The 21,016-nt window shown below is 37.4% G+C and overlaps 3 protein-coding genes across 3 annotated transcripts in view; 2 read left to right on the top strand and 1 right to left on the bottom strand.

Annotated features, from left to right (window-relative positions):
* The window catches only part of ZNF567 (zinc finger protein 567), a 24,366-nt gene extending 24,349 nt beyond the window's left edge, over positions 1 to 17 (bottom strand). The window contains exon 1 of the mRNA XM_065925829.1: positions 5 to 17. The gene's annotated coding sequence lies outside the window, so the exon portion shown is untranslated. The remainder of the gene's footprint in view (positions 1 to 4) is intronic.
* Positions 17 to 20,009, top strand: ZNF461 (zinc finger protein 461). Its single transcript, XM_065925833.1, has 5 exons — positions 17 to 433; positions 1,329 to 1,426; positions 4,944 to 5,070; positions 5,851 to 5,946; positions 16,604 to 20,009. Exons 2-5 carry the CDS (start codon positions 1,418 to 1,420, stop codon positions 18,301 to 18,303), a joined length of 1,932 nt encoding a protein of 643 aa, XP_065781905.1. The 5' UTR covers positions 17 to 433; positions 1,329 to 1,417; the 3' UTR covers positions 18,304 to 20,009.
* Positions 5,916 to 21,016, top strand: part of LOC136161222 (zinc finger protein 260) — a 115,497-nt gene continuing 100,396 nt past the window's right edge. The window contains exon 1 of the mRNA XM_065925903.1: positions 5,916 to 5,946. The gene's annotated coding sequence lies outside the window, so the exon portion shown is untranslated. The remainder of the gene's footprint in view (positions 5,947 to 21,016) is intronic.

Here is a 21,016-nt window from a genome sequence, read left to right on the forward strand (position 1 = left end):
TCACCTTCGAGAGGGGGGGCCGGCCGTCTGCGCCTGCGCATTCCCGCGCGAGCACTGCCTCCCAAGGGTCTCAGCGGCAGGTCTTCACCGCCGCGGCCTCGGCGCGCGCCTTCTCGACATCCGGGCTTTTGAGGCCTTGAACTACATTTCCCACAGTCCCTGGGTGGCTTTTGAAAAGAACTTTGATCTTTGGTTATCTCTGGTTCGCCTCCGAAGTCCTCCTCGCAGTCGTCGCCCTCTTAGTGGTAACCGGAGTCTGGGCACGGCGGGTACTCGCCGTGAGGAAGCCCCAACCCTCTGGCTCACACTGGACGTGTGGAGCCTGCGTGTAAAAAGTGCGTGTGAGCGTTTGTGGCCGTAACGAGGTGGGTGTGTGTGCGGTGATGAAACCGTGACAGGTGCAAGATGTGGGACCCACTGGCTCTGATGTGAGGTAGGTGACACTGTGGGGCTTGAGATCTCCCTTCAGAAGACGGTGCTGTTGTTCCCTAGTGAGATGGAACCCAGTGTTCGTCGCTCAGTAGTGTCCGACTCTGCAACCTTATGGACTGTAGCTTACCAGTCTCCTCTGTCCACGGAGTTCTCCAGGCAAGAATACCGGACTGGGTTGCCCATGCCCTTCTCCAGGGGATCTTCCTCACCCAGGGATCCAACCCGAGTCTCCCGCATTGCAGGCAGATTCTTGACCAACTGAGCCACCAGGGAAGCCCGATGGGGCTTTTAATTCTGTGACCGGGTGGGAGTTTGGTTGTGTCTGGGATAGAACTTCATTTCTGCAGTTCTAGGTTTAACGTCAGGACAGGAGGTCTGTTGAAGATCTCCCTGAGAGAATATCTGCTCCTGTAAAGACAGGCCTTTACCATGCCTGTATTAACTGGAGTCTCACTGAAGCATGTTCTACGCTGCCTTTGTCAGGGCACCCCCACCTCCAGTGCCCAGACTCCAGTGCTTAACACAAAAGTGAGTTATCAGTGGAGTGAGTGTTGCCCGCCTAGGGGCCAATTTTAGTTTCTCTCCTTTCCTAGGATCTGTATCATTGTATCACTGCTTTCTCTTTCCTCTTACTTTATAGTCAGGACCCCAGCTGCAGAGAAATGGTCCTTCTGCTAAGGGCCTGGGCACAGTCCTTCTTGAATCTATAGCTGGATTCCCTCCTTGCTTTGAGTAAGGTTGGGATTTGTCTAACTTCTCTGTGATCTTTTGTGTATGTGTTTGGGATCTGGGAATAGGAGACATAAAATGAGAGAAATGTTCTAAATTAGCACATTGGGAGCTCAGAGACAAGATCATCACTTTTTTTTTTTTTTTTTTTGAACCCTCTTATTCAGCAACACTTTCTTTGGACTGTGAATTTCTTTAAAGAGGAAACAAGAAGAGGACTAATAAATACTCTGAATTCTTAAAAAAAAAAAAAGCCATGGCCCATGTAAGTTGGTGTTTTGTTCCTCATTGAAGTAGTCCTTTTTTTCCCTTTATAGGTCATATGCATATTTGCATTCTTTATCCTGATATTGTTACTTAACTGAATATCATATAACTTGCCAGTGAGTGGGTAAATGATGGTGCCATGCATCCTGCTCCATATTTTCTGAAAGTTTTGTGGGGTTTTTTTTAATAGAATTGGTATTATTTCTTCCTTAATTGTCGGATAGTTTTTAACCAGCAAAAAGCATCTGCGATAGGCAGAATAATGACTCCCCTCCAAAAAAACTGTCTACGTGCTAATCCTAGAACCTGTGAACATGTTACCTTATATGGCAAAAGAGACTTTGTAGAAATGATTGAATTAATGCTTTTAAGATGGGAAGATTCTCTTGGGTTATCTGAAGAGTCAGGGTTAAAAGAGGATGTAAGTATGGAATATGCATGCTTATGTTTTAAAAAAATACAACATAACTGAACTTTTAAGATGGAGGAAGGGGGCCATAAACCAAGGAATGTAAGTAACCTCTATAAGCTAGAAAAGGCAAGGAAATTGAACTGGAGAGAGCTGCCAGAAAGATGCATAGTCCTGCCAAAACCTTGATTTAGTCTAGTAAAACCCTTGTTGGACTTCTGACCAACAGACAATAAATGTGTTCCTTTAAGCTACTGCATTTGTGGTGATGTGGGCAGTAGCAGTAGAAAACTAATACATCATCTGAGTTTACAGTTTTCTTCATGGGGAGACTTTAATTTCTTTAATAGATAAATGGCTTTGGTATTTTATTTTTTCTTGAATTAGTTTAGTAATTTGTGCCTTTCAGGGAATTTATTTCAACTTAGATGTCAAATTTTTTGGCATAAAGTTGTTCATAATATTCCATTATTGTCATTTTAATGCTGTCAGATCTACAGTAATGCACCCTTTTAATTGATAATTTATGCCTTCTTTGCTTGATCAGTATATCAATTTTATTCTTTCTGAAGAACCAGCTTTTAGTTTTAGTTTCTCCCTAGTTTGCCCTTGCTGTTTCACTGATTACTGATCTTACTTATTCTTTCCTTCACTCTGTATATTCTAGATTTAATTTTATCTTATTTTTCTAGCTTATTTTTATCTTATTTGCCTATCTTTAATTTTATTTTATTTTTCTAGCTTAAAATTCTCTTCTTCCATCCATGAGTTGTTTAGAAGAGTGCTCTTTAACTTCCAAATATTGGGGGACTTTTTTAGATCTTTCTGATAGTTCATTTTTAATTCTGTGGTGGTCCAGAGATGTTCTCTGTCATTTCTGACCTTTTAAGTTTATTGAGATTTGTCTTATGGCCTGAATTGTGGACAATTTGATGAAGGTTCTGTGTGCAGTTTAACAAAATGGGGTATTATACTGTCTTTCGGTAGAGTGTTTATCAGTTTTGTCTGTAGTGGTGATCAACTCTTCTATATCTTTACTGATTTTTTTTGTTGTTGTTGTTACTTGGTCTGTCAATTACTGGGAGAAGACTGTTGAAACTTCTAGAGACAACTGTGGATCCATCTGCTACAGTTCTGTTAATTTTTGCTTTATAGTAATTTGAAGCTCTGTTATGAGGTGCACGTTATAGCCTCTCGACGCATGGATTCCTTGATCATGAGATGTTCCTATTGATAATACAGTATTCTTGTCTTGAATTCTGTTCTCTTTAACATAAATACTTTAGCTTTTTTTTTTTTTACCATTTTTTTCATAGCAAATATTTTTTTCATCCCTATTAAAAAATTATTTATTTAGCTGTGTTGTGTCTTAGTTTCAGCACAAGAATCTTTGTTGCATCTTGTGGGATCTTTTGATGTGGTGCACGGACTCACTAGTTGTGGCACAAGGGCTCAGCATTTGCCACAGAGGGGGCTTAGTTGCTCGGTGGCATGTTGGATCTTAGTTCCCCAGCCGGGGATCAAACCCACGTCCCCTGAACTGCAAGGCAGATTCTTTACCACTGGGCTACCAGGGAAGCCCCTCCATCCTTTTATTTTAACCTATTTTATGTGTATCTTATATAACAGCACATAGTTTGATTCTACCTTTACCCAGTCTGACAATTGCTGCCTTCAAGTATCTAGACAGGGGTTAGCAAACTGTGGTATACTGGCCAAATCCAGCTCACAGCCTTTTTTCGTACGGCCTTCAACCTGAGAATGGTTTTGTATTTCAGAAGGGTTATAAGTAAATTAAGAAAAAAGAATGTCATGGAGGCTGTATGTGATACACAGACCTTGAACTCTGTATAGGGTAGATTGCTTATCTCTGCTTCACTTAGTTCTTCTTCTGGGGTTTTATCTTGTTCCTTCACTTGGAGGATATTTCTCTGTCACCTCATTTTCCTCAGTTTACTGTTTTTAATTTCTTTTTTCTGATAGGTTGGTTATCTTTTCCAGTCTTGGAGAAGTGGTCTTGTAGGAGGTGTCCTCTGTCTTCCAGCAGTGCTCCCCACTCTGGTCAGTAGAGCTATATGCTCTAGGTGTGCCCTGTATTTGGACTGTGTGGATACTCCTGTTGTAGTAGGCTGACTACTGTGAGCAGTCTGGTAGGTGTGGCTGACTTCTGGTCTGGTTGCCTAACAAGCCCTTTAAAATATCTATATCTATGTCTATTTATTTGGATGTGCTGGGTCTTAGCTGTGGTACACGGGATCCAGTTCCCTGACCAGGGGTTGAATGCAGGGTCCCTGCACTGACAGCGTGGAGTCTTAGCCGCTGGACTGGACTATCAGGGAAATTCATGGCCCTGTCTTATGCAGAGGCTGATGGGCACTGATTGGCAGAGCTGGATCATGAGACTGCTGGCAATGGGGCCTCAGAGGATCTCAGAACTAATGTTGACCCACTGGCACGGTGCGGGGGGGGGGGGGGGGGGGGAGGTGGAGGAGCTAGATTCTGGAATGGGTGTTGTGAGCCTGGGGGTCCCAGATCTGGTATCAGCATGCTGATGGAGGGAGCAGTTCCTGACATGGTCCTGAAAGCTGCTATTGGCCTGCTGGTGAGTGGGCTGTTGTATCAAGATCATGTTGAAAAAGACCAAACGAGGTGGGAGATATACTCTGTCCGTCTTTGGAAAATACAGTCTGCACTGGATGTTTACTAAAGACTTTGCATTAAAAAAATGCTTAGTCATAATGGGGAAGAAAAATCTTCAGGTCCTTTTTCTAAAGATGGAGATTGTCATAAGATATTCTGGAAAAATTTAAAAACTTTCAACTATTTAACTTAGTTGGAAACCTCTTTTTATTTTCTTAATTTCTAGAGAAGTGATTAACAATTTTCCACCCTATGCAAGAGGATGTATGTGCAGAAACTGAATTGTTTAAGAGTATATGGGCAGTCTTCTTCAGTCCCACTAAATTCATTTTCGACCCACACAAGCTTCTAGCATGTATACTCACTGTATCATTCCTTTCCTGCAGTGACTTCTTTAGCACTGCTTTTTCCTTTTGAAAAATGTTTCTTATAATTTCAAAACTAGTACTGTGATTTGCCATTTTAGGGGTTGGTGATGTTCAAAGATGTGGCTATAGATGTCTCTCAGGAGGAATGGGAATGCCTGAACCCTGCGCAGAGGAATTTGTACAAAGATGTGATGTTGGAGAACTATAGCAACCTGGTTTCACTGGGTAAAGTTATCTGTCTCTAATAATTCAGAATCTGTTTCTTGGAGTTTCTGCTTTCTGTGCTATGAATTTTAGGGCTGCCTTTCAAATAACAAGATGAATTTTCACTTTGTGTAGAAATGAGCATGATTAGAAGGAGTTGCACCTTCATTTTCTCTATCCTCATACTTTTCTCTGGCATTTCTTATAATTGACTTTCTTCCTTAAAAATTAAGGAGCAGAATTAAAATTCTATACCATTAAAGCATAACATGGTCAAAGAAAGCAGGCTTTGTCTTCTGTTTCACTTGCAGTGTACCAAACGAGCAAATGCTCTAGTGCAGATAAAGCTAAACACATGGGTCCTGGGTGCAAAGCTCATTAACCTTCTCAATTAGTGCAATGGACTGAATCAAAGTATATCACTTACATTTACAATTCAAAGGAACACTATTCCATTTACTGTAATGTTTGTACTCTCTTCTAAACATTTGGAAATTACATTCTAAGAACTTTACATTTACCATGGAAAAATATCTGAGAATAAGTATTTCAGAAACTCCTTTTTTTCCTCAAAGGAAAATAAGGAGAGAAAGCTTATGTAATTTAAATAACATTTTACCTTAGACAATATTTGTTTCTTATGATCCCAAGTTTATCTGTATATGAGAAGTGGACTCTTATTTCTTCTCTAGACCTTATCAAGTATCTTCTTGTCCTATAGGCTTTTTTAAATGAATTCTGAAACACGGTATTTGAATACTCTAATTTCAACCTCATCTCCATTTCTTTTCTTATAACCAGGACTTTCTGTTTCTAAGCCAGCTATGATCACTTCACTGGAGCAAGGGAAGGAGCCCTGGATGGTTTTGAGGGAGGTGACAGGAGAACGGTGCCCAGGTGAGTAAGCAGGAAATTGTTGCAAGGAGTAGCCCAACTGGTCAGACTGTTAGGCTGGTAAAGTTATTTTAGACAGACTAATTAGGGAAAATCTGGTTTAAAAACTGATTACAGTGTTATAGTAATCAAACAGTGTTGTACTGGCATAAAGACAGATATATAGATGAATGGAGTAGAATAGAGAGTCTACAAGTAAACCCTCAGATATATGAGAAGATGATCTTAGATAAGAGTGCCAAGACCATTCTATGAGGGAAAAGACTGTACTCTTAACAAATGTTTTTGGGGAAACTGGATACCCCACATGCAAAGGAATAAAATTGTATCCCTACCTTACACTATATACAAAAATTAACTCAAAATGGCTCAAACAAGTAAATCTAAGACCCAAAACTATAAACCACATAGAAGAAAATACAAGGGGAAAAGTTTCATAACTTTGAATTTGGCAGGAATTTCTAGGATATGACACCAAAGGACAGGTAGTCAAAAAAGACAAATATCAAAGTTAAAAAACTTCTGTCCATCAAAAGATGTAATCAATAGATTATTAATTTTTTAAAAAAAAATTCATGCAAGTTCCTTTTACGAGGAGATGAGAATACAATTTTTAAACATTATAAGGATGGGTCTTCCCTGGTATTTCAGTGACTAGGACTCCGCATTCCCAGTGCAGTGGGACAAGCTTCAATCCCTGGTCAGAGCGGGGTGGGGGAATTAGATCCCACATGCTGCAACTAAAAGGTCTCACCTTCTGCACCTAAGAGCTGGCACAGCCAAATAAATAAAGAAATATTTTAAAAAATCATTTAGCTTTAAAAAAATAAATAAATAAAAATAAATATCATAAAGACATTTTCACCCTAGTAGTGGATCAAGAACATATGAATATATATTCTAATAGAATATTTAGGAAAAATTAAATTAATTAGAAATTGTGAAAATTAAAGAAATGACTACATTGAGGAGACAGAGATGGTAGAGGAATGACTGGAAAGGAAGGAATAAGACCTTAGGAAAGTATAAGGTCATGAAGGCAGGTTCATTCCACAAGTCAGAGGTCTTTGATGATGTCTGTAACTCACAGTACTCCAGAGCCATGAGAAGAGTTGTTTGTTATTTTAAGCCACCTAGTTTGTGGTACTTTGTTATATTGGCTGTAAGAAATTAATACAGAGGGGGAACATGGAAAAATAATATATACTCTCCTAAGTGTTTTGCTTTCATTTAAGATGTTATTTTTACTAATTTTTTATACCTGGTGAGGCCTTTCCTTTTGCATAGGTGTGGTGATTTCTTTTAAAAAATTTTTATCTTGAAATATTGAATCAGCTTTACCTTGAATATTCTACTTGATCATGATACATTATTCTTTTATTTACTTTTGGTTTTGATTGGTAAAATTTAATTGAAGATTTTTTCATGTAAGTTGACGGGAGATATTGGCCTGTAGTTTTTTTGTCTGTGCATGTATGCGTGCTGCCTTTTGCCTGATTTTGGTGTAAGAATAATAGTGGCTTCATAAAGTAAGTTGACAAGTATTCCCCTTTCATCTTTTTCTGGATGAAATTGTGTAAAACATTCTGTAAAGGTTTGGTAAAATTCTCCAGTGAAACCATTTGGATCTGGATTTTTTTTTAAGCCTCTTTTAAATTATAAATTCAATTTGTATTAATATAATAGTTATAGGACTTCCCTGGTGGCTGAGCTGGTAAAGAATCCACCTGCAACGTGGGAGACCTGGGTTCAATCCCTGGGTTGGGAAGATCCCCTGGAGAAGAGAATGGCTTACCCACTCCAGTATTCTGTCCTGGAGAATTCCATGGACTATATAGTCCATGGATTGCAAAGAGTCAGACCCAGCTGAGTGACTTTCACTTTCTTTCTTTCTTTCACTTTAATAGGACTATTCAGATTTCCTGTTTCTTCTTTGGTAGTTTTGGTAGTCTGTGATTTTCAAAGAATTGCTTCATTTCTTCTAAGTTGTCAAAGTCATGAGTGTAAGTTATATGTGGTTTTCTTATTATCCTTATGATGGATTTTATATATATAAATGTATATATGTAATATATCCATGTATATAAAGGACATACATGTCCTTATAATCCTTCAAAAAATTTTTTCTTTGAGATTTTTTATTTCACTCTTGGATTATTTAGAAACATTATTTGGAGGTGTTTAGAGATTTTCTTGTCTTTCTTTTATGGTTTGATTTTATTCTGGTCTCACATGAAAGTTAGAGGAGGCTATCTACAAGAGTCTTCCCTCACTTCTGACATCAATTCCACTTTAAAGGGACTCCCTGGTGGTCCAGTGGTTAAGAATCTGCCTTCCAATGCAGAGGGGGTGGGTTCAATCCCTGATTGGGGAACTAGGATCCCACATGCCATGTGGTGCAGCCAAAAGACTTTTTTTTTACAAGTTGCACTTTCAAAGGTTCTCAAGACCACTCTTACATTTGATGAGTCACTAAAAGGATTTGTAGAACTCACTGAAAGCTATCATCCTCACAGTTAGTTTGTTATAGCAGGAGACAGATTAAAATTAGCCAAAGGAAGAAGTACAAAGGGCAGAGCCTAGAGCCAGAGTTCCAAGTGTGGAACTTCCCACTGTCCTCTCCCAGTGGAGTCATGGAGGGTGCTAACTTTTCCCATCCGCTATGTGTAACAATACGCATTTGGGCATATTGCCAAATAGAGAAACTCACCTGAGCCTTAGTGTCCAGAATTTTTACCTGTGTTCCTTGTTGGCTACCCATGTGGCTGACCTTTAGGAGGTAAAGCTGATACCTTTAGTCTCCAGTCTTTTTGACGGAAAGTTGACACCTCATGGCTGAAACCTTCCATCATAAATTTCATCATTAGACTTGTCTGGTGGCTTTGGCCCTCAGATAAACAAAAGACACTTTTTGTAGAGGTCGCCTCCCTGGAGATGAAGACCAAAAAACCTTTCTTCAGGTAAGGTTAAATTCTTTACTATATATCATAGAACATATTCTATATGATTTTGATTCTTTTAAGATTCAAGATTTGCTTGATGACCCAGAATATGGTCTGTCCTGGGGAATGTTCAATGTATGTTTGAAAACATTGTGTATTCTGCTGTTGTTGGGTAACAAGTGCCATGAGTGATGATTACATCATATTTGTTGATGGTCTTGTTTGTTTTTTCCATATTCTTGCCAATTCTCTGTTCAGTAGTTCTGTCGGTTGCTGAGATTAGGGTATTTGAGTCCCCAGCTATAACTGTGATTAGTGTTTATCTTTCAGCTCTGTCAGTTTTTCCTTCATGTGTTTTGAAGCTCTGTTAGTAATGCTTATTAATTTCTTTACTCTGAACTCTACTTTATCTGATACTAATGTAGCGTTTCTATTTTCTTTTGATTATTTACATGATACATATTTTTGAAATGAGTTTCTTGTAGTCACCTTGTAACTGGGTCATGTTATTTATCCATTGTATCAATCTCTGTCTTTTAATTGGTGATATAGACCATGTACACTTAAAATAATTATTGATGTATTAGGCTTAAGTCTGCCATTTTGTTGTCTTCTGCTGGTTCCCCCTTTTTCTTGATCTTCTGTTTCTTTTATCTTGCTTACCTGTGAGTTGGGCTTCCCTGGTGGCTCAGTGGTAAAGAATCCACCTGCCAATGCAAGAGACACATGAGATGCTGGTTAGATCCCTGGGTCAGGAAGATCCCTGGAGCAGGAAATGAAAACCACTTCAATATTCTTGCCTGGGAAATCCCATGGGCAGAGGAGACTGGTGGGCTACAGTCCATGGGGTCGCAAAAGACTTGGATACAACTTAGCGACTAAACAACAACAACCTATGAGTTACTCAAACATTTTTAGAGTTCTATTTTGATTTATAGTGTTTTTTTAAAATATACTTTTTAAAAAAAATTTCATTGTTTGTTCACACACACATACACATTTGTTTATTTATTTATTTAGCTTGCTGGCATTGAAATTGCCATTTCAAGTGAAGTGTAGAAAGATTACATCCATTTAGGTCTTTTACCATTTTTTTTTTATTGTTTTAAGTATGTCTTCTACATAGATTGATCACTATGTAAGATACTGTTAGAATTTTTGTTTCAACCATAAAATAAGGTAAAGAAACTTGTGGAGTGGGATAGTCTATTATGTTTATTTTTTTTCCCCATTCTTGTCTTTCTTTTCTGAAGATCTTGCCTTCTTCTATTATTATTTTCTTTATATTTGGAGAGCTATTTTCAACTATTCTGTAAGAGCTTCTTGCGATAACACACTCTCTTAGTTTTCCTTTGTCTGAGAATGCCTCTATTTCTACTTCATTCCTCAAAGATAGTTTCACTGTATGTAGAATTTGAGGTTGACAGTTCTTTGAGCACTTAAAAAGTACTGTGCCATTTCCTGTTGCTCAACATGGTTTCAGATGACAAATCCAGTCTTTTGAATTGGTGTTTCTCACTATTTTAAAATATTTTTTTCTTGTTTAGTTTTCCGAAATATGTGTTTTGGTTTGATTTCTATTTATCTATTTAGGAATTTTCTGTTTCTTGAATCTATAGATTTGTATCTTATATGAAATTTGGGAAGTTTTCAACCATTATTTCTTTGAATACTTTTTCAGCCCCACAGTCTTTCTCCTGTCCTTCCGGGACTTGGATGATATGAATGTTGGATCTTTTGCTTTTGTCCCACAGGAACTGAGGCTCTTTTTTTAAAAGTCTATCTTTGTTGTTCAGGTTAATACAGTTTTTAATTTCACTGAATCTAGTGTCTCTGTCATCTCCACTCTACTTTTGAGACCATTCAGGGTGTCTCTTGTAATGGTTACTATATTTTTCATTCCATTTACTTTGTACAACTAGTATCTTTTTGAATATTCTATTTTATTATCTTTTATTGAGTAATAGTTGACTTACAACAGTAAATTCTTCTTTATGGCTAAGGAATATTTCATTGTTTATTACATCTTCTTTACCCATTCATCTGTTGATGGACACTTGGGTTGCTTCCATATCTTGGTTGTTGTATATAACGCTGCTATGAACACTGGGGTGCATGTAGCTTTTGGAATTAGTGTGTGTCCATGTGTGTGTGTGTTTGTTTTTAGAGACATGCCCAGCAGTGGAATTGCTGGGTCATATGGTAGTCATGTGCTTAGTTTTCTAAGGAACCTCCACACTGTTTCCCCTAGTGGCTGCAGTAATTTACATTCTCACCAACAGTGTACAAGGGTTCCCTTTTCTCCACATCCCTGCCAGCACTTGTTTCTTGTAGACTTTTTGATGATAGCAATTCTGACAGGTGTAAGGTGATACCTCATTATGGTTTTGATTTTCATTTCTCTGATAATTACAGATGTTGAGCATTTTTCTTGTGTCTGTTGACCATCTGTATAGCTTCTCTGGAAAAAATTTTGTTCATGTCTTTTGCACATTTTTAATCAAGTTTCTTTTTTTTTTGGTATTGAGTTATATGAGCTGCATGTTTTGGATATGTATCTTGGATATTACCCTATGGGTCATATCACTTGCAAATATTTTCTCCCATTCAATGGGTTAACTTTTAATTTTGTTGATGGTTTCGTTTGCTGTGCAAAAACTAAGTTTAATTAGGTCCCATTTGCTTATTTTTGCCTCTATTTCTTTTGCCTTTAGAGTCAGATCCAAAAATGTATTCCAAAAATGTATTGCTTCAATTTATGTCAAAGAGTGTTCTGCCTGTTTTCTTCTAGGAGTTTTATGGATTCAGGTCTTACATTTAGGTCTTTAATCCATTTTGAGTTTATTTTTGTACATGGTATGATGAAATATTCTAATTCCATTGTTTTATGTGTTGCTGTCCAGTTTTCTGAGTACCACTTATTGAAGATACAGTCTTTTCTCCATTGTATATCCTTCCCTCCCTTGTCATAGATTAATTGACAATAGGTGTGTATGTGATTGAGATTTTAAATTATCTTTTTAAAATGAACCTTAGAATTCCCATTTTGGTGACATTTGCCTTGATTTCTTTAAAGAAGAGGAAGATCATAAAGACAGTGTGAGTGCAGAGTACTTCATTTTCATGTTTCCCCTACCTCCAGACTTTTTCTTGCTGCAGTTTTCATTTATGTTTTTTCCTAAGTAATTGCCATTACCTGATCTTTCCACCTGGTTTTCACACTCATTTCATCCACTGGTAAAAACAAGGAGGGGGACAAATACAACTGATTTCTGGTAGCATCTAACTTGGCTGTTGAGATTAGTGGAGAATGTATATACTCCAGTAGCTAGTACCACTGAGTTTTCTGGGTCCTGTCAATGTTTTCTAGAGAGAATGGAATATTTTGTTTAATCTGAGGGTCTTGTCTGTCTGAATTAGTTAAACACCAATGCTGTAGAACGATCAATTCTGTGTGTTTCTCCCTGGTTTCTATCCCCTGCTACATCCCCAGAGGTAATCATTATTTTGAATTCTGTTATGGTTATTCTATTTAAAAACTAGTTTACCACATTTGTGTATACCCTTATACACTATATTGTGTTTTGATTGTTTCTTTTATAAAAATGATAATGAGTATGTGTCTTCTGTGATTTAGTTATTTTGTACCACATGGTTTTACAAATTTTCCCAAATTACTTTATACCTGGTTTCATTTTCACAGCTATGTAATATTCCATTCCACATTTTTCTGGTTGTTAATTAGATTGTTCATAATTTTTTGCTAGTATATACAGTGGTACTATTAATATTCTTACACATCTCCTGAAGCACATAGTACATTATTTACTAGAATTGGAATTGCCAGGTCATAAAACACATACATCTTCAACTCTGTATTATAACAAATTGTTTTCCTACATGTTGGTACTAATTTACATTACCCCTGGCAGTGTGTAATAATTTTGGGTCTTCAACATCTTAACAAAAATTCAAATTCTTAGACATTTAAAATTTTAGTGTGATGAGTTAAAATGGTATCTCATATCTTAATTTGAGTTTCCTTGATTCCTGATGAGCTTGAGCATTCTTGCATATGACTATTTAACACTGGTTTTTCTTCTATGAAGTGCCTATACAGATCTTTTGCCCATTTTTCTCACAGGTTATCTTTTTTCTAGTTAGACTTGTATCTTTTGTGTCTTGTTTAAGAAATTTATGTTGTTGTTTGTTGTTGTTTAGTCATTAAATCGTGTCCAACTCTTTTGTGACCCCATGGCTCCTCTGTCCATGGGATTTCTCAAGCAACAATACTGGAGTGGGTTGCCATTTCCTTTTCTAGGGCATCTTCTCAACTCAGGGATTGAACCTGCGTCTCCTACATTGCAAGCAGATTGCTTACCATTGAGCCACCGGAGAAGCCCTTTTTATATATACATATACATTGTTTTTCACCACAAGCCTTACAGTTTTTCCTTTACCTTAATCCAGTTAGAGTTTATGTATTTATAGTGCATGGTAGGGATCCAGGTTAATTTTTTTTCCTAGCTATAGCTATTTTTTCCAATATGATTCAGTAATTCTTTTCTCACTGATCTGCAATGCTTCCTGTGTGGATCTGTGGATCAACATGAAGGAACCTTGAGGATATTATGCTAAGTTAAATAAGCCAGTCACATATAGAAAAAAAACAGCAAATACTGTAGGACTCTAGTGATATAAGGTATATAGTCAAATCCATAGAAACAGAAAGTAGACTGGTGCTTGCCAGAAACTGGAAGAGGGAAGAATGGGGAGTTATTAATGGGTACAGAGTTTCAGTTCTGCAAGGTGAAAAAGTTCTGGGGATTGGTTGTACAACCAATAATAGTAACAATAATAACACCAATAACACACTTAACACTACTACACTATACACTTAAAAGTAGTGAGATGGTAAACTTTATGTTGTGTGTATTTTATCACAATTTAAAAAATATTTTTAGAGGTAGAGGTAAAATTTAAGACTTAGCAGTGTATGATTGTTATTTAAGCCAGACTGTTATTAAGGGAAAGGGTGTAGATTGAAGGCTGAGCAGAGCCTGATTTCTGAGATATTCCAACACTTAGAGGTCAGAAAGTGGAAAAGAATACATTAAGGTGAACTGAATATAAGTAGAGATGTAGGAAGATAACAGGAGCAACTGGATTGATTAGTTGTGTCAAATGCTAGTAATGAGTCAAATAGAGTGATGACTGGCATTTGAGCACTGATTTTGGTAATTTTGTTAGTGACTTTAGCTAGGAATGTTTCAACAGAGTTATGGGAGTTGAAATATCTGTTGGAATGGATTTCAGAGAAAATGACTAACATACAACGTCACTTGATCTAAGACAGAATCAGGGAAAGGACGGTCTTTTCAGTGAAGGGGGCTGATATCTATTGAAAAATAGGAATCTTGATTTCTGCCTCACACTAGGTGGATTATAGATCTAAATACGAAAAAACTTCTAGAAGATGATATGAGTATATTTTATGACCTTGCAATCAGACTGTTTTAGAATTAATAATTTCTGTTTATCAAAACATTGTATTAAGAGAGCAAAGGGGCCAGCCTCAGAATGGGACAAGATACTTGCATTATGTAGTTGATTATATTAAGGATTCCCTACAAGTCAAAAAGACAACTAAAACCTAGAAATACCCAAATGTCCCTTGACTGAAGGATGGATAAACAAAATATGGTTTATCTGTACAGTGAAACATAACTCAGTCATAAAAATAAATGAAGTACTGATATATGCTACAACATCATTGAACCCTGAGAACATAGTGAGTGAGAACAGACACAAAAGGTCACATATTGTATAATCACATGTTTATGAAATTTCTTGACAAATTCATAGAGACATAAAGCAGATTGGTGGTTTCCAGGGCATGGGGGTGAAGAGAGCAGAACATGACTGTGGATATGAGGTTTCTTTATGGCATGATGAAAATAATCTGGAATTAGAGATCTGACGGCTGCAGAACATTGGGAGTGTACTACAACTTACTGAGTTATACACTTCAAAGTGGTTAAAATGATGGATTTTATTTGTACTTTATCACTCCTAAATTAATAAAAAATGAATGAAATACTTGGATAGGCAATTTATTAAGGAAGATATCCAATTGTCCAATAAATACATGGCAAAGTGTTCGATCTTGTTTGTCATCAGGGAAATTAAAAATCAAATCACAGTGCAGTATCACAACACATCTGCCAGGATGCTTAGATATAAGAAGATTGGCAATAGCAAGTGTTGGTGAGGATATGAGGAACACGAACTCTTTCAGAGTTTGATGGAATTATAAATTAGAATACTGTTGCATAATGTCAAATGGACCTGAGCAAATGCATATCCTCTGATGCGGTAATTTCACACCTAACAGAAAGGAGTCCTATTTCCACCAAAAGAAATGTGCATGAATGTTCATATTAGTGCTAATCATAATAGCCAGAAACTGAAACAATGCAAATGATCATCATTAGGAAAATGGAAAAATAAATTGTTAGAATTGAATGCTTTATGTATCTGTTGGCCTCAAACTTTCTTTTCTGAAACAACCTCTGAAAAGCTCTAAGATAAAGAATTTGTAATATCCTAGTTGTTACAAGAGACTAATGGTGTTATGGCACAATGAATAAAACAGAAATAGACTCAAAATGTGATTTTAAAGCTAATCAGAGGCCTTATGTAAGACTCATGATAAAGAGTTGGAGTTTTAAAATTTCACTTTAGTGAGAGGCTCTATTAGTTTGAATATAGGTCTGGCTGTGTGACAGAGACCCCAAAATAATTGTAGCTTAAACTGTATAGAGGACTAATTTTCTCTTGGATGAAAGCCCAGGGTACGGTGCCAACTCTGCTCTGCAGAACCATCTTGTGACAGACATGACATCAAATGCACATTGCAGCTGGCTTTGCTGAGGAAGCAGGAAAATAACAGATATAGGGGCGGGCCAGCCAACTCTTAAGAAAGTTCTCAGAAAGTACTGTATAATACTGCATTTCTTTAGGCAGAATCCAGTTGCACAGCATATTCTGCTGCAGAGTGCTGGGACAGGCAATATTTATATTGGGCAGCCTGTTCTCAACTAAAACCCATGGGTTCAATCAGTGTACAAAAGGGAAATAGTAGAAATTTGAGAATAACTAGCAGATATCACATAATCCTTTGGCCTGATGGGGAGTGTTAAAACATACAGACTCAGAGATTCTGATTCAGGTGATCTAGAATGTTTTGTAAACCTCCATAATTGCAACAAAATCCCATGTTGATTCTCAAGTGGATCAAAATATGAGAACCACTGACCTGTTAATGAACTCTCTCACGTTTCTCTCATGAGCTTTCATTTCTTTCCATTCACCTTAACCTTTTTCATTGTTACATCATGGTATTTAAGAGCCCCTTAAGCCTTTCATTTCTTATGTGAATTATTTCCAATTATCTCTTTTCTGGCTTCCCTGATAGCTCAGTTGGTAAAGAATCTGCCTGTAATGCAGGAGACCCTGGTTCGATTCCTGGGTTGGGAAGGAAAGGCTACCCACTCCAGTATTCAGGCCTGGAGAATTCCATGGACTGTATAGTCCATGGGGTTGCAAAGAGTTGGACATGACTGAGTGACTTTCACTTTCACTCTTTTCTATCAGAGATATTTCATTTCTCTTCTAACACAAAACTAGCAATTAAAATGTGCTTCTTTATCTTTCAGATTTGGTGTCCAAGTGTGAGCCCAAGAAGTTATCTCCAAAAAGAAACATTTATGAGACAGAATCATCCCAGTGGGTTATCACAGACCCATTTAAAAACCATAGTCCTGAGAAATCCATTTTCAGAGACATTGAGGCATGCAAAAATCAGTTTGAGAGACAACAGGGAAAACAGGAGGGCTATTTCAGGCAATTTGTTATCAACCATGAACACATGCCTGTTTTTAGCCAACATATTTTGTTCACTCAGGAATTTTATAATAGACAGAAAATCTTTGAATGTAAAGAATGCAGGAAAAACTTCAGTTACCATTTATTCTTTAGTCATCACAAAGCTCATTCTAAAGAAAAACTTTCTGACTGTAAGGAATGTGCAGAAACTGTTGATACATCATACCTTACTAAACAGAGAATTCAAAATAGTAACAAGTGCAATGAATGTAAGGAATGTTGGAAGGCCCTTATTCGTTATTCACAACTTAAACAACATTTGAGAATTCATAATAGTGAAAAATGTAAAGTATGTGGCAAGGTCTTTAATTATGGCTCAGAACTTATTCTACATCAGAGAATTCACACTGGCGAGAAACCCGATGGACATAAGGAATGTGGGAAGTCCTTTATGCAGCTGTCACAACTTATTCAACATCAGGGACTTCACACTGGTGAGAAACCCTATGAATGTAAACAATGTGGCAAGGCTTTTATTTGTGGCTTTCAACTTACTGAACATCTGCCACTCCATACTGGTAAGAAACTCTTTGAATGTAAAGAATGTGAAAAGACTTTCAGGCATCGAACACCCATTACCATACATCAGAGACTTCATACTCACAAGAAACCTTATGAGTGTAAAGAATGTGGGAAGGCCTTTAATTATGGTTCAGAACTTATTCTACACCAGAGAATTCACACTGGTGAGAAACCCTATGAATGTAAGGAATGTGGGAAGGCATTTAGGCAACGATCACAGCTTACTCAACATCAAAGACTTCACACTGGTGAAAAACCCTATGAATGTAAGCAATGTGGGAAGGCTTTTATTCGTGGCTTTCAACTTACTGAACATCTGAGACTCCATACTGGTGAAAAACCCTATGAATGTAAAGAATGTGGGAAGACTTTCAGGCATCGATCACACCTTACAATACATCAGAGAATTCATACCGGTGAGAAACCCTATGAATGTAAAGAATGTGGAAAGGCCTTTAGCTATCATTCAAGCTTCTCTCACCATCAGAAAATTCATTCTGGCAAGAAACCTTATGAATGTAGTGAATGTGGGAAGGCCTTTTGTGACAGCTTACAACTTACTCTACATCAGAGGATTCATACTGGTGAGAAACCCTATGAGTGTAAGGAATGTGGAAAGACTTTTAGACAGTGCTCACACCTCAGAAGACATCAGAGAATTCACACTGGTGAGAAACCTCATGAATGTGTGATATGTGGTAAAGCCTTTAGACTTCATTCACACCTTATTCAACATCAGAGAATTCATACTGGTGAGAAGCCCTTTGAATGTAAGGAATGTGGAAAGGCCTTTAGCTATCATTCAAGCTTCTCACACCATCAAAGAATTCATTCTGGGAAGAAACCATATGAATGTGGGAAGGTCATTAGTCGTGGCTTACAATTTAACCTACGTCAGACACTTCATACTGTTGAAACACCAGTACGTTTTCTTCTCCCCACATCCTAGTCTAGCATCAGAAAATTCTTTGTGGAAACATACATTTCCTTTTTTTCTTCAAGGAAAATGTTGGTAAAATACTGGGTTTCATTAGTATTGATTTAGTTTAGTAATCTTTCTACTCTTTTTTTTAAGTGGGAAAATGAAGTTATTAAAAGGAAAAAAAACAATGCTCTGGTTTCAATGCTGATTCTGAGTTATTGTAATTATCAGTATTGGAAGTAAATTTTATAAAACTGTGTTTTCACTGAAACCAGTGAAGTGGGGAGGAAATAAAATGAAAACAATTTCTTCCTCTCCTACAAATCCCTGAAAAAACCTGTATGTATGTGTTGCTTCTTTCTTCATGATCAAACATATCTGCACATTGCATTATGTTTTGCATGTGTGTGAAAGCTTTTACCCTCTATAGTGACATATTTCATGACATTTGCCTTTTTCATTTAAATAATTGTGGACATTTTCCCAGGTCAATACATACAGATCTGACTCATTCTTTTCAAGTTTCAGAATATTTCTAGTATGGGATGTAGGCTAGTATTTTGAACCATCTCCTACTGTAGACGTTTAATTGTTTCTACTTTTTCACCAGAAATGATGGTGTAATAAACATTCTTACATTGTCATATTTCTATTGGTAAATTCCCAATCATGAGAGTGTGTGTATGTTTTGATATATTAATTTTATAGTTGAAAATATTAGTAAATAAAAGCAATACTATAAAATTAAAAAATTACCCAAAATAGGACTTCCCTGGTGGCTCAGTGGTAAAGAATCTGCTGGCAATGCAGGACACATGGGTTTGATTCCTAATCTGGGAAGATCCCACATGCTGCAGAGCAACAAAGCCCATCTGCCACAATTACTGAGCCTGTGCTCTAGAGCCTGAGATCTGCAACTACTGAGCCCATGTGCTGAAACTACTGAAGCCTGTAAGCCTAGAGCCTGCTGCAACAAGAGAAGCCACTACTCACTTCAACTAGAGAAAGCCCACTTGCAACAATGAAAACCCAGGGCAACCAATAACATATATTAAAAAAAATATTCAAGGCATCCCCGGTGGCTCATGGTTAAGAATCTGCCTGCCAATGTAGGAGACACAGTTTTGATCCCTGATTGGGAAGATCCCGAATGCCACGGAGCAACTAAGCCCATATGTCATAACTATTGAGCCTGTGCCCTAGAGCCCGGGAGGCACAGCTACTGAAGCCCACTTTTCCTAGAGCCCGTGCTCTGCAACAAGAGAAGCCACCACAATGTGAAGCCCACACATCAAACCTAGAGAGTAGCCCCTGCTCACTGTAACTAGGGGAAAGCCCACACAGAAACAAAGACCAAGTATAGACAAAAATAAACAAAATTATTTTTTAATTACCCAAAATAATGTGAAAATTAAAATCTCTCCTGAGTCCTATAGTCATCTGCTTTTGTAACTATAGCTGTCACTTCTATTCTTCCAGGAATTAAATTTTAAAAATTCTTTGGACAAAACTGGATCAATCATCCATGATTCATGATATTCTCATCAGTCCACATTTAGCCTACTTTTTAATACATTAGGGAGTTTTATAAACATTGACGGATCTATTTATTGGGGCAGGCCTGGAGCCTAGGTTCATGGGTGCCAGACTGGTATCTGGGTTTGTAGGGCCAGTATGGTGCTGGGTTGGGCAGCCTGGAGCCTGGTGTTTGGGTTCACAGGGGCAGGCCTGGATTCTGAATCATATTGGTTTACCTGGGGATTCACTGGGGAAGGCTGGTGCTGGGGTCTGTGACAAGGATGGGTTCTCACTTCACCTTCCTTCCCTCCATGCAGAGGGTACATTGCTTCATGCTTCACTGCACAGGCTTGAAGAATAAGTAACCCAGGTAGTGTGAAATTGTCCTTATCCTCTTCAATCTATCTTTCATTTCTGTGCTCCACCCAAGTGTAATTTCATGGGGATGGTTGTTCAAATTGTTCAAATTTCTATGAGACAAGTGCTATTCCACAATCTTACAGATGTTACTACTATAATTCTCTATTTTTGATATGTACACACTTCTGAGTTTTCACATGTGTATTTTTATATTTATTACCACAAACAGTATGCAAAACAATTACAACACCTCAAGGAATTCCCTCACACATCCCCTTTCTATTCAGACACCCCTAATCCCTGGCAACCACTGATATATTCTGGATATTTATATTTTTACGTTTTCCACAATGTATAAATGGAACCATACAGTATGTAAATTTTTGAGGCTGGTTTCATCCATAATGTTGCATGTGTCAGTAGTCCATTTTTTTTGTTGTTGTTGTTGAGTAGTTATGTTATTGAGTGGATATACCATGGTGTGTCCATTTATCCACAAGGAACATTTGGGTTGTTCCAAGCTTTAGTGATTATAAATAATACTATACACACGCATGAATAGGCTTTTGTGTGAACATGTGGTTTTATTTCTCTATGCTAAATGTAAGTGGGATCACTGGGTCACATGGAAAGTACATGTTTAACTTTTTAAAGAACCCACCAAATTGTTTTCCAGAGTGGTTTTACTACTTTGCATTCCCATTAGCAGTGTATCAGAGTTCTAGTTGTTCCACACCCTCATCAGTACTTGATATTGTCACACATCTATGATTTTGAAAAGTCCCAGATTATAAACTGATGAATATCTCAAATGGTACAACATCCCAGATGAATATTAGAGACCAGTGTTTATATCTGTGTT

Source organism: Muntiacus reevesi, chromosome 2 (genome assembly GCF_963930625.1).
Source record: "Muntiacus reevesi chromosome 2, mMunRee1.1, whole genome shotgun sequence".
NCBI classification, from domain to species: domain Eukaryota; kingdom Metazoa; phylum Chordata; class Mammalia; order Artiodactyla; family Cervidae; genus Muntiacus; species Muntiacus reevesi.